This window comes from Theropithecus gelada, chromosome 8 (assembly GCF_003255815.1).
Source record: "Theropithecus gelada isolate Dixy chromosome 8, Tgel_1.0, whole genome shotgun sequence".
Taxonomy (NCBI): domain Eukaryota; kingdom Metazoa; phylum Chordata; class Mammalia; order Primates; family Cercopithecidae; genus Theropithecus; species Theropithecus gelada.
Window position 1 is genome coordinate 104,568,923 of NC_037676.1, and position 13,639 is coordinate 104,582,561.

Here is a 13,639-nt window from a genome sequence, read left to right on the forward strand (position 1 = left end):
TTCCATTTCTACAGGTAGTAACAGTGCCTGTGATTTCACTAGACAAAACTGAACATATAAAAACGTAGTCGGCTACCTGGGAGCCTGAGGCACTTTGTTTACAGATAGTTTCTTAGGGCTAACTCAAAACACATCTAACCAGAACCATGCCATAAGCTTGCCAGAGAATCACAATGCATTTAAACATCATAAATAGCCAAATTTCATCTTCCCCATTGAAGACAGCATTTCAGATACAAGTACATGGGCTGGTAATGTTTTTCCTGAAGAGATCCTACTTGTATCAAAGTCAGCCTGTAGCTGATTTAAAGTTTAAACACTGATTTAAAGTTTAGCAGCTAGAAATAGAGTCTGAAAAAGATTTAGAAAACTGAGTTATTTTACCCATGAAACACACATCTGCCCTTTTAGAGCAAGCAGCTCTTTATACCTTATGAGAAAACTTAAGAACAAAAAGTTAGCTTTTCACTTTAAGGTACCATGGATGATTTTAGACAGTTCTTATATTATCAGAGTTCAAATTGTTATCCTTGGGGATAATTGCGCAGGACAAAAGTGTTTTTTAGAAATATTTAGCAAAAATGTATGAATTACTGCCTTTTCATAATGCAGCCAGGACTTTCATTGGAATGTTTGATTATCCTATGATCAACTCACTTATAGCTTCCACAGAATAGTACTGCACAACGTGTAGTATATGCAAGTTCCAGAATGCTTGGAGTTGTACCTCACTTTAGCACTAATTAGCTGTGTAACTTTGCGGAAGTTGTTTAACCTGTGTCTCCATTCCTCTTGAGGATCATAATAGTCTCTTTCTCATGGGGTAAAATAATGTATGTGGAACACTCAACAAGATGCATGGCACATACTAAGTACTATGATAAAAGTAATTTAGAGAAACAGAAGATACTTTGTTTAATCCAAGATACCTTGAGGTAAATTTAAAAGTCACATTTTAAATACATTCCTATTGTTTTTCATAAAACTATCACTTCTGTGGTAATCAAATGGTGTTTAAATAATCTGTGTTTATGCCTACTTATATAGGTTGATATAAACAGTAAAAATATTTTCATTCACTACCCAAGCACAGTCTATTGAAAGCACTTCAACCAGCCCCTTATCAGGAGGAAGAATCCAATCTAGGACTAGTTTCTCAACAGTTGTACTTTTCCATAGGTTGTAAGTAGTTGTAAGTAGGAAAGGTTTGTCTCTCAGGAGCTTTCAGCGGGACATTTATATTTGTAAATAGAAAGGAAATATTCTTTGGGCAGTGTTTCACAATCACCTGGGATAATCTGAACGAAGATTTCTGGCCTCTACCGAAGACTTACTGAATCAGAAAGGAGGCAAGAGGATGAGGAATGCTTAAGAATCTGCATTAACAGACTCTACAACTGAATCTTACTACAGACGCATGGAAACTACTGCCTCAAGGGATTATCTCAACTTGAGTTTAAATATAGGAATTGCTGACTACCTTTAAACATGTAAAAATAGTAGCTTTATGGGAGGGATGTTGTTTGGGGGCAGCTACTAAATAGTGAAATCGTTCCTTTAAAATACCCTCTCAAGTCTGCCCCAGTTATCCATTATTCTGGGTAGTCTTGGTATTCAGATGATTTAGGGAAAAAAATAGTAGTAGCAAACTCTGAAAACACTCAGTAAAGTTCATCCTTGGTCTTCTCTTCCTAAATTTGTTTTCAATTGTTAGATTTAAACACTAAACAAGACCAAAAGAGAACTTTATTTTACATGTCTTTATTTTACATTTAGAACCATTTTATGATTTACTTAAAAAAAAAATCTGTTTTTAATATTACTAAAAGTATTTTTTAACCAAAATCTTGATTTAGGAAGACTTAAGACATTGTGCATTATTTTAAATATTTTCATTTCAGTAACTATTAAAAATAAATTCACAATTAGGGTTTCAAATGTCCTAATCATACCTAGTTTGTTCTCATTTAATATTTTATCAATCCCATCATGTGCATACAGAGGTTAAGGTGATATATAAGTTTTATACCTTTCAAACACATTGATGCTAATCAGCTCATGATCTAATTACTATTTCATTTATTCAGAAATAGCATTTAGACATAAAAACCAATGTCTCACTTTGTAAAATAACCTTTGGCTAATTTACACACATCTAATACAGCGTGTTATATAAGTTTTAAGTAATACAATGAGTCACTACTATCATTCAGCTTTAAATATTTTTAGTGTTAACAGGGCTGAGAATATCATGTGGTTCAGTCTTCTGAAGGAAGTTATATAATAAAAGCATAGTGCCTTTGAACATGAAGACTATCCTCAAGGCCAGAAGTCCTACAAAGGAACTGAGAGATTCCAGAGAATTGCTCTCCTCATTTTTAATATGTAAAGTGACTGTTTTAAGTCACTTCACTGAAGACTTAGTGAAGAAAACAGTGTTATTATGCCACTGAATAAAGCTACTTAAACCAGAGTAATTTTGGGATATTAATCCTAGGCTACATAATTAATGGGTCATCAAAAAAAAACCTGTCAGTTATTAGGTGTAAGTTAACTTCCTATACCAAGTAAGGGGTCACACTTCACTTCCCCCATTTGTAAAAAGAAAAGGTGGCCAGGCCAGTGCCATTTAGGATTCTCTGCTAACTGTAAAATGTGGACTGATTTTCTTCTGTTTCTTATAGTCCAGGTGTATATAAACTTCCAGTTCTTTAAATCAAAATTTTTATGCACATAGCCATGTCAGTGTATTGCCCTTAGTTTAAAAATGTACAACTACATAAATAAAAACTATTGTTTCTTCAATATTACTTGACATTTCTTCTGTAATTTCTTTATTTAAAAAAGTAAATGTAACAAGATACTTAAAAAAGGCTAGATACAAAAGTAGTTAAGCTGCTCACGAACATTTAAAATTTTCCAAAATGTATCTTCAATAATCATGATCTTATAAAACATTTTACAGTTATCAGAAAGTGCCCAGGCTGAGTTTACATAACTGAAATACCTTAGTACAAATGTCTAGTTAGAACTGAAGTGCAGTAACCTCTTGACTGACTGCTCGTTGAAATAGGGATACAAAGAAAAAGTTGATTGTGATAAAAGTATTGTGCATTGGCCCCATCATATGTACAAAAAAAGTGCCCTCACTCAAATGAGCAAATTACATGCAAAATATTAGTGATATCATTTAATATCCTAGAGCTCAATGCCGTCAAACCGCAATAAAAGTGGTTTTTGTAGGTAAAAGTGATTTCATCTCTTAAGATCTGAATGTCGAACTTTTTTACAAGTTCCATATACATGATACACAATTGCAGCCAACCACAAATTAAACACCATAAAAAAAGTTAAAATGAAAACACAGAACATACTTAATTTTTTATTTTGAAATTCCCTATTCCCTCTATACAAGAACCTTTGCTGAAACAGTTTCCACAAAGGCAGCAGTGAATTTTCAGAACATTTACATTTTTTCCCCCTCAGCAAAAAGATAAATCACAGTGTAAATTATGTTGTTCTGCTGTCATCTTTGGCTGGGGTTAGACCCAGAAGTTGGTGACTAGCAAACCAATATAGCCAAATGTTGCTAGTGCTCCTCAGGCCTTTAAGCTATAAACTGAGAAAGGAATGTCTGCATTTTATCTCTTTAAGGTACCACCAGGGGGGTATGACAGCATTAACTTCCATAAACTTTTATAGACAAATGGAAAAAATCTACAAAATTCGCTAGTAATATTACACAGCAATACACACTTTTTATACTCTACACAAAACCAAAATTCTTGGTCTTAATGGCGAGTAACAATTTCTGTTTGAGAATCTGTTTAGAGGAATAGAGTGGGACGTAAAGTCGAGAAATGCAAGTATTTGCAGTAGGAAGATGTTGGTCATCTGGTGGTCTTATTGTGATTGAGGGCATAGGCTGGAATCCTTCTTCACTGGCTGGCAATGATGGGCTTGATGTCCAAAAGTAAACCTAAACAGGAATTTAACAGGTTAATATTTAACTCTTAACTCTGGCAATATATACACAAAGCCCTATTGTTATGAAAGGAGATATTATTTTGAATTGGGTTTTAAATATATTTTCTTATACTAAAAAGGAAAGGGATCATTCATACCTCAAGACAGGTTTTTGTTGTTTTTTTTTCCCCAAGGGAGTAAGTCCAGAGTAGAGGGAAAAAAGGTGACTTTCTGTTACAGAGCCTCAGTATTTTCATCTGTAACATGAGGCTGTTGGACTAAATGGTTTCTAAGAGCCTTTCTTGCAGTTAAATTCCATAAACTGTCTATTAGTGGAAAAAAGGCTACCAAACAAAAGATATAGTCTTAGGTTCAAAACTCACACAGGTTATCTTAAAAAGTTATTTTGCATTAAGGAGCAAAATAAATAATAAAGCAAATAATAAAGCAAAAAAAGTATTTACTGCTACATTGTGATACGGAATCATTTTATAATAGTAATTATTGGGGAACATCTATGCATCAAAATTCATGCAATAAGCCATGTTAACACTAAGTTATATCATATATCTATAATAAAACTTTGTGCAACACAGTGTAAATGATGCTCAGTAAATGTTAACTTACGCTTTTTAACTTAACCAAGGATACGCCTCCCTGAAATATTTCACTGAACATGTAACATTCCTCATCAATCCATCCCTTCATACATACATATGCATGTGTCTCTCTCTCTTAAGGAAAAGCTTTTTTTTTAATCTAATCATTTTAAAACGCACAATTTAACAATGAAGTATATCCAACTTCCTAGAATGACTAGGAAACCTAAACAAACTTATGATTTCCTGAAGCACAGTTGCATGGGAAAGCTCATCTAGAATTCTATATAAAGGGACAGAAAAAGAAAAAAGAGAAAACCTAAGTATCAGGATCTATAAAATCTGAAAAGAAATAGAAAACTGGTACTCTGGAGATGAAGCTGATCCAAACCACTCATTTCATAGATAAGAAACAAGCTTAATGTAAAGTGTTTCTTCAAGGATGATTGTGGTTAACCAGGGTAGATGACCTCACTGCTGGATCTCCAAGAAGTTGGAAGAAGAGAAATACTTTTACTAGTGAATTATACACTCCAAGAGGGAAATAAACTGTAGCGTTACCCAGTAACTCTGGAAACCTATAATTTGCAGGACTAATTAATTCATGGGAGAACTGTTTCAGAAACCCCATTCTTATGTCCTCTAGATGCATCAGGATGAAACCAACAATATGTGAAGGATGACTTCCCAAAAAGAGGAGAAGGGTAAGGGGGAGGAAGATACCATGATATACTGCTTACACCCTAAACACAGATTTTCAATAAGAGTTTAAGGTTCACAAATTAAAGCTGTTGCCAGGAAATTCTGAGGTCTTCATAGAAGGTTTTCTTTTTTCTAAGATTGAGTCATTAGCAAATTTTTTCAGTAGAAGGCAGAAACTCATGAGATTTAAGTTGGCTGACTGGACTGAGGAAATACTGGTTTAAAAACGGCAGAAAATTAAAACTAGGGAATAGATTAAAACAGATAACTTAGAACTTATACCGGACAGCCAATCATTTCTATTTCTGTTTTTAGTGGTTCTTACAGACTTGATATGGCCCTTGTCTTAAGGAAACAAGGTGCCCTGAATCTAAAGACTGACTAAAGGTGGCAGAACTTAAGCTATTTAGGTGATCCTGAAACCAACAGGGACAGTTATGGTATATGGCACTAGTGGGATCTTTAACAGCCACAAGACTGGGGAAGTCAAATGCTGACCAATTATATCAAACCTACCTGGTGAACAAACTAAGTCAAAATTACCAGGGTGGCTAAAAGCTGAGAAATGAACTGGGTGGCAGTTAGGACTGCTGAACAAACCCATCTCACCATAGCAGAGAAATATTAGAATACACTTAAGAGCCATGTAAAGATGAGTTCCCCTCCTTCCCTCCACCACCTCCAAAATAAACTCTTGCCTGAATGAAGGTAACTGGGAATCTGCAAGTTTTTTCTTTCCTGCACAAGTAACCACTTCCCCCTTATTCAAATAAAATAAAGGATATATCTAGAAATCTGATCATTTTAAAATATTTCCATGAGTGGTGTAGTTTAGAACTAAGGCTGATTAGACAGGGGAAACGTTCCAGGAACCATGAAGAGTACGAGTATAGAAAGGATCTTCCAAGGGTTTTTACATAAGGAATGTCCTTCCAATTTCTACAAGAAAGTCAGCAGCATACTGCCTTTCAAGATGAATGGGCAGGATGACTTGGTTATGGTTTTACTTGATGGGTGGACATCAGTTCCACTGAGAGGCAGACTTTCCACTAAGATCAAAGCTGCTGTTGTCTAATTTATGATTCTAAGTTAGCTGGGGCTCTGTACTAATAACATTCTGAACGATTTAGTACCCACATATCACAATTAAGCTACTCTCTTCCTAGTATGCAGATAACAATCAAGATAATACTCAGAAATTCTGTCAACACTTGGCACTAGTCAAAAGGATTAAGGATGTATACAGGGAGAAGCATATGTAGGCAGTACAAGAAAGAAAGATAAAAAGCCATGTTGCAACAATCAACTGTTATCTTCTGGGACTAAGGACAGCATATTAACAGCTAAATGTACTTCACTCTGCTTACAGCTTTAGTAATACTTCAGATATTGTTATAGAGCAGAAAAACAAAAACTGCCTTATTTGTGACCTTCTATAATTGCCCTACCCCAAATTAAAATGACCAACCATTACAAACCTAAAAGGCCATCATACATGGTATTTTTAAATTTTATATCCTTCTACAAGTCTTGTGAAATTTTGTGAAATAAATTTTAACTTACAAGATCTTGTCGTTCTGTCATGCTCATCTTCTCTACTATTGACCAGAACCAACGCTTGAACTGCAGAAGCTTCTCAGCATTTTCTCCTAAGAATGAAGAATGTAAATAAAATACACTATACCAGTTGTTGTTATTATCTGTAGAACATTACTAATCTTCTTATAATAAAAGGATGCAAGATTAAAACATTATTTAAGACTTGGGGGGAGTGTCTAATTCCTAATACAGGAAATTAATAGCATTTGCATAATGTAAAACCTCTACAGTTCATTAGTCAATCCTGACTCAATATGACCAAAACAAGACAAATGAACCACCAGCCTTAAACTTGGTATTTGCATGACCTTAATCTCATCTGTATGTCATTATTCTTATGATCTCAAGAAATGCAGATTCTCATTCTTTCACCGGGTGGGGAATGCAGAGAGGGGAGACCAGAGATTCTGCCTGTCTAAAATGCTTTCAGATGATGCCAATGCTGCTGATCCGAGGATCATACTTGGAGTGGCAAGATCTTAGGCAGTTTCTTTCGATACTCTGTCTTCCTTCCTAAATTTTTGGTTTGTAAATAAGACAAATTCTTATTAGTATTAAAAACTGTATTACAAGGTAGCACAAAAACTATTACAATTTATAATTTGGCTGAAGCTGCTTGCAAAATAGGAAAAACAAAGGGGAAAAAATCAGTACCTTTGTGTACATAATAATCTTGGAATATAGGTATAATCCTTTCACAGAGAACTTCTTGGAGCTTCTAATGTACAGTCACAGCTAAAAAGCCTATTCCTAGACCATAGGACTTTCAAAAGAAAGAATTGCAGCAAATCAAACACTGGAGACAAAGGTTTTTCTTTCAAGAGGATTATCACTACCACTCCTTATTCTTCCTAGATTCCTAGAATCTAGGAAGTGTTTGTGTGCTACTGTGTTTTTAGAAGTGCGATTTGGGTCCAGCTCTATAAAGCAATCATCATACAAATTCTTTCATTAGGGAGTTTAAGCAACGTGAATCAGAAAAGCCCAGAGTTGTCACAGGGATTACTTTTTCTTAATCAGTATATACGAATCCTTTTTTACACAGTTGCTCACCATGAAAAATTTTTGTCTGTATTCATATTTTTTGAAATGTAGAAAAATTAAGCAGTAAAAAAGAGTTAAGAATAACCTAATGCTAAGCCATCAAAATACTATTTACTTCAAACATACCTTTAAAAATAATGTAAAAAAATTGTTTTAATGCTTGAGTAATACAAGCAACTTCCCAAACCCTATAAAGAGATCTAAGAACTTCAAACTCAGAAAATGCTGACTGACCTATCTATAGAGTTCATTCTTTAAACTTTTTAAAAATGTCCTACCTGATTCATCATTGAAAGAGGTAAAACTGATCAGCATTTGCACGTTGACTTCACCGCAGCCATTTACCAAAAGCCTAAAATCTTCTGCCGTTAAATCTTCTAATGAATTTTTTGGAAGCACATCTAGTAGACCTTTCCTCATTGCCTAGGGAATTTCAGAAACAATAATACTTCATTTTCCATGTAACATTTATTTATATTATTAAAGCACAAGATCTAATTTTAGCAGCCTTCTCTAAGAATGTTAGTTCCCATTTTAAACCAGAAAGGAAAAAAATTCAGTCCTGTATTTTTTATTAAGATTCAAAAGAGAGAAAGGCAGGAAGTGGGGAGGGAAGGCACAGTGAATAAGCTATAGGTTCAAAAGTGAAGTAGTAGTGTTATATACCAGTGGTTTAACAATTTTAAAAGTTATGTTAATAACAAACAGGCTAGTCATCAAAAATAGCTTCAGTCTTCAAAAGTGGTATCCTGTCAGCATCTCAGGAAAGATACATTGACAATAAACCTCTCAGATACAAACTCAAAAGCTAGATGTTTACTGAGAAATTATCATGTGCCAGGAATTGTCTTAGTACCTTACCTAATTCAATTTAATCTTACCCTCATTTTGCAGAGGAGGGATACAAGGCACAAAAAACTTAATTTGGTAACATCATACAGCTAGAGGGTGGTAGAGCCATGATTTAAACTCTTAACAGTACGACTCCAAAGCCTGCACAATTATTGTAGCACGGGGATCAGAAACACTGAACACCACCAGTCATAAAGCTATATAAACATTTTACAGGCTGGGTGCGGTGGCTCATGCCTGTAATCCCAACACTTTGGGAGGCCGAGATGGGCGGATCACGAGATCAAGACCACCCTGGCCAACATGGTGAAACCCCGTCTCTACTAAAAATACAAAAATCAGCTGGGCGTGCTGGTGCACACCTATAGTCCCAGCTACTCAGGAGGCTGAGACAGGAGAATAACTTGAACCCAGGAGGCAGAGGGTGCACCGAGCCAAGGTTGGGTCACTATACTCTAGCCTGGTGACAGAGTGAGACTCTATCTCAAAAAAAAAAAAAAAAAAATTTAACCCTGGATGGGGAAAGAATTAACGTAGTAGGACTGATGTTACTCTTTAGAAGGGCCTGACTGTACAGCTGGCGTTGGCTGGTGTCTGAGAACTTGGTTTTTGCAATATTCCAACATTCCTGGACGAGGCTGTTTTGAATGTCTGGAGCAATGAACCATGCTGTATCAGACTGCCTGGACTATTTGTGCAAACAATGCAGTTCAAGATGAATGTGTGCTTTCTTCAGGGATTCTGGAATTTCAGTAATCATGGCTGGTTGTGCAGACAGAAAATGCCAATGGAACTAGCCTCAAATAAAAACACTGAGCTCTGACTCCAAAGTGGGCTTCCCTAAGCACAAACAATGTATACATGTTGATACATTTGACTGGTGGAAGAATTGTGTTCTTTGCAATAACTCATCCCCCTGCTTGAGAGAGAATTTTGAAACCCTGCACCTGGATTCCTCAAGACTCGGCCTAATATTTCTTTTTTCCCCTACTGATCTTGCTGTGGGTCCTTTTGCTACAATAAACCATAGTTGTTAAGTACAACTGCTTCTGAGTCCTGTGAGTTCTTTTAGCAGGTTACCCAAATTAGCTTTGGTAATAAAACTAAAGGTGTTTGTGGTATCGAAAAGATTGGTTTGGGTCCTACCACTAACATTGTAGGACAAAGGACTAAGATATATTATTTTACACATACATTTTAAAATATAAAGACAATTCTTTATCTGACCAGAACGTAAGCGATGGAAACATTTTGGTATAAAAAGCCTTTGTTCCTCTCAGTCTGTCTCAGTAACTCTACCACTAAAACAGTAGGACCCTACAACAGTCATTCTGGTACCATAAGCACCTTTTCCACACTTTCATTTGCCAACGCTACTGTCTCACGATGGCGTGGTTTTTCCAATAGTTTTATCAAAAAGAAAATGAGTACTTGGTCTGAATTCTTAAAATTAGGTGCAATTTACATTGTAAATAAAATATTTTGGTCTAAAAACTTTGGCCTTTTATAAATAAGCTGAATATACTTAGCTAGGTTACCACACATGAAGACACAAATAGCCTCACTGGATCACACAACACTTTCTAGAAACACTTACATGTAAGGGCTGTTCTGCAACTACCAACATTCTGTGTTCTGCATATTTCCGCACATACTCATATACATTCTGTGGAGTGACTGGTATATTTACACCATTAGGAATGAGTTCGACCTGTGAAAAATTTACCAGTGCTATTTAAAGGCAATTTTGTCAAAGCAGTAAAACATTAACTGTTTATAAAACTAGTTCCTAAAATATTTAAATATAAACACAGTTCTTTATTTGACCAGAATCTAAGAGATGGAAACATTTTAGGCCATAAAAAAGTACAAGCTGCTGGGCGCGGTGGCTCACGCCTGTAATCCCAACACTCTGGGAGGCCGAGGTGGGTGGATCACAAGGTCAGGAGATTGAGACCATCCTGGTCAACATGGTGAAACCCCATCTCTACTAAAAATACAAAAATTAGGTGGGCATGGTGGCGTATGCCTGTCATCCCAGCTACTGGGGAGGCTGAAGCAGAAGAATCGCTTGAACCAGGGAGTCAGAGGTTGCAGTGAACTGAGATGGTGCCACTGCACTCCAGCCTGGTGACAGAGCAAGGCTCCATCTCAAAAAAAAAAAAAAAAGTACAAGCCCTTCTACCTCAGTCTGGCTCACTAACTCTTGATCCATCTTTAACACCTACAGTATCCATTTCTCCTATGTGTTCACACATGTTCTTCTCTTTCAGTCCCTAACTAAACTGTCTATACATAAGACAAGCACAGTAGATTAACCAAATTCTCTTGCCAGAATCAGAAAAGTGCATATTTGCTTTACCTGTCCTCCACCTTCTTCTTTACACAGGTCAATTGCAAATGCCAAATCCATTGCTGAGAAAACAGCATCAGCATCTGAACTCTGAGAAGCGAGGATTAGTTGCCGCAAACTCTCATACATTACAGGGTCAAAAAAAGCAAAATCATGCCAATTGACCTAAAAAAGTAATCATATGAAACTCAGTTATGAAAGAAACAGCTTCATTCAATTAATTAGTAAATTAAAATCTGATAAAGAATTTTATCTAATTTGAAGATACACCGACATAGAATAACTTCCCACTCGGTATATAACTGTTTAAAGAGGTAAGTTTAATAAATATTTGGCTCTGACAATATTTGCTTTTCAAAGCATAAGAAGGGTTATATTTTGAAAAAATATAAAGCCAAAAGCATAATAGTTTTAAAGTTCTAAAACTGCAAAACTTTGCACTACTTAATAAACACCAATTATGGGATTAAACACCAATTATGGGGAGCAGCTGGCTCTGAACTTAATATACATCTTATTCTTGATAGTAACATAAAATACAGATTATTAAATTCAATGATAAATCTGACACTCAAGGATATTTAGTAACTTGCCCCAAGGTCACTTTATTGGGTTAAACTTGGGTCTATTTGATTAGCTGTTTCCTAAACCCTGCTGAAGACTCAATGTATCAACCATTTTATGTTGCCAAGCTTTGAGTCTAGTTCTTTAAATAAGGACATTTTAGCTGGAACACTTTAAGAATTTAATAGGGTCAGAGTTAAAAAGAAAAAATCATATGATATTCATGTACTAATAGAAAATTATTCATCAGGTCTGATTAAAGAGAATTATTAGGAGACTACAGCTTTAACATGCTTATTTATCAGATGTGTGACATGTACCTCTGGAAAAAAACTAACATAAGTCCTCAAAGCCACTGGCTGGACACGGTGACTCACACCTATAATCCCAGCACTTTGGGAGGCTGATGGGGGGGAATCACTTGAGGTCAGGAGTTTGAGAACAGACTGGCCAACATGGTGAAACTCCATCTCTACTAAAAATACAAAAATTAGCCAGGCGTGGTTGTGTGCGCCTACAGTCCCAGCTACTTGGGAGGCTGATACGGGAGAATCGCTTGAACCTGGGAGGTGGAGGTTTACAGTGAGCTGAGGTCACACCACTGCACTCCAGCATGAGCAACGGGGCGGGACTCTATCTCACAAAAATTGATTAATTAAAGCCTTGATAGGTTCTTGGCTGCAACTTTGAAATGACAACAGCAGGTTCTCAAATAACATTATTTCATTATAAAGTTGATAAGAAAAAAATGGTTGCATTTCAATTAGAGTTGCAGTTTCCAAGAACTTGTTAACGACAATAAGAACTTACTCAATCCCAGCTACTCGGTAGGCTAACGCATGAGAATCACTTAAACCTGGGGGGTGGAGGTTGCAGTGAGCAGAGATTGTGCCACTGCACTCCAGCCTGGGTGACAGAGACCGTCTCAAAAAAAAAAAAAAAAAAAAGGACTTAATCTATTCCATTTATTTTGTGTCAAGTAATTTCTCTAAAGTATTTTTAGGAACGTGGGCGGTTTTGTTTTAAATCAAAAGCTGCATAATTAGCATTGTATATTAATTTTAAAGCAAATGGTTTTTCTTTTCCCCCTGCCATCATAAAGGGAAGTGAAGGCTATCAAACTATCAAAACGCATAAAGAAGATAAGCTAATTCCATCATCCACAGATCAATATTGAGCATGCTGTGTTGTACTTCTTACATTCTTTGGCCACCCCCATGTACCTCTTGTATGTATTTTTGAAGTTGGAATGCTCTTTTTTTTTTTTGAGACAGGGTCTCGCTGTCACCCAGGCTGGAGTGCAGTGGTGCAGTCATGCCTCACTGAAGCCTCAAACTCCTGGGTTCAAGCAGATCCTCCTACCTCAGTCTCCCAAGTATAGCTGGGAGCACAAGTGCATGCCACCACACTCAGTTAACTTCTTACATTTTTGGTTGAGTCAGAGTCTCTTATGCTATCCAGGCTGGTCTCGAACTCCTGGGCTCAAGAGATGCTTCTGCCCTGGCCTCCCAAAGTGTTGGGATTACAGGTGTCAGGCATGAGCCACTGTGCCTGGCCTGGAAGGCTCTTTTCAATACTACTACCTTCTCTACCACCCGGTACAACTAATAATAGTGGATACAATTTACTGAGCACTTACTATTTGCCAGGTACTTACGATGTTGTGTTTCTTACCAATTTATAAATGGGGAAACATGGCAGAAATGTCAGCATATTTGTTGGCAACAGGACGTAGGTCTGTCAGACCCCCAGCCCCGCCTGTGTTATCCACTCTGCTATGCCATCTCCCCATAGTCTTTTTCTGTCATTAATTTGTTATTAATTTTATTTTTGTTGACCATAATTGTATAATTAAATGTTTTAAAGTTACTTATAATGGCTGTAATGCTTTAAGATTTAATAGTTAATTAATGCTATAAACAGTATGCTAGCATTTGATTATTTTATAAAAGAAAATTTC

General features: G+C 36.2%; 1 protein-coding gene across 3 annotated transcripts in view; it reads right to left on the bottom strand.

The window, feature by feature from the left end:
* Positions 1–1,748: 1,748 nt before the first annotated feature.
* The window catches only part of UBR5 (ubiquitin protein ligase E3 component n-recognin 5), a 156,253-nt gene continuing 144,362 nt past the window's right edge, over positions 1,749–13,639 (bottom strand). Inside the window, exons 55-59 of one of the 3 annotated variants that reach the window (XM_025393634.1) lie at positions 11,125–11,280; positions 10,360–10,473; positions 8,189–8,333; positions 6,831–6,916; positions 1,749–3,979 (exon numbers count right to left, since the gene is read on the bottom strand). In XM_025393634.1, coding sequence (XP_025249419.1) covers positions 3,767–3,979; positions 6,831–6,916; positions 8,189–8,333; positions 10,360–10,473; positions 11,125–11,280 — 714 coding nt within the window. In that variant the 3' untranslated portion in view covers positions 1,749–3,766. The remainder of the gene's footprint in view (positions 3,980–6,830; positions 6,917–8,188; positions 8,334–10,359; positions 10,474–11,124; positions 11,281–13,639) is intronic. The other 2 variants (XM_025393635.1, XM_025393633.1) reach the window with 2 other exon arrangements.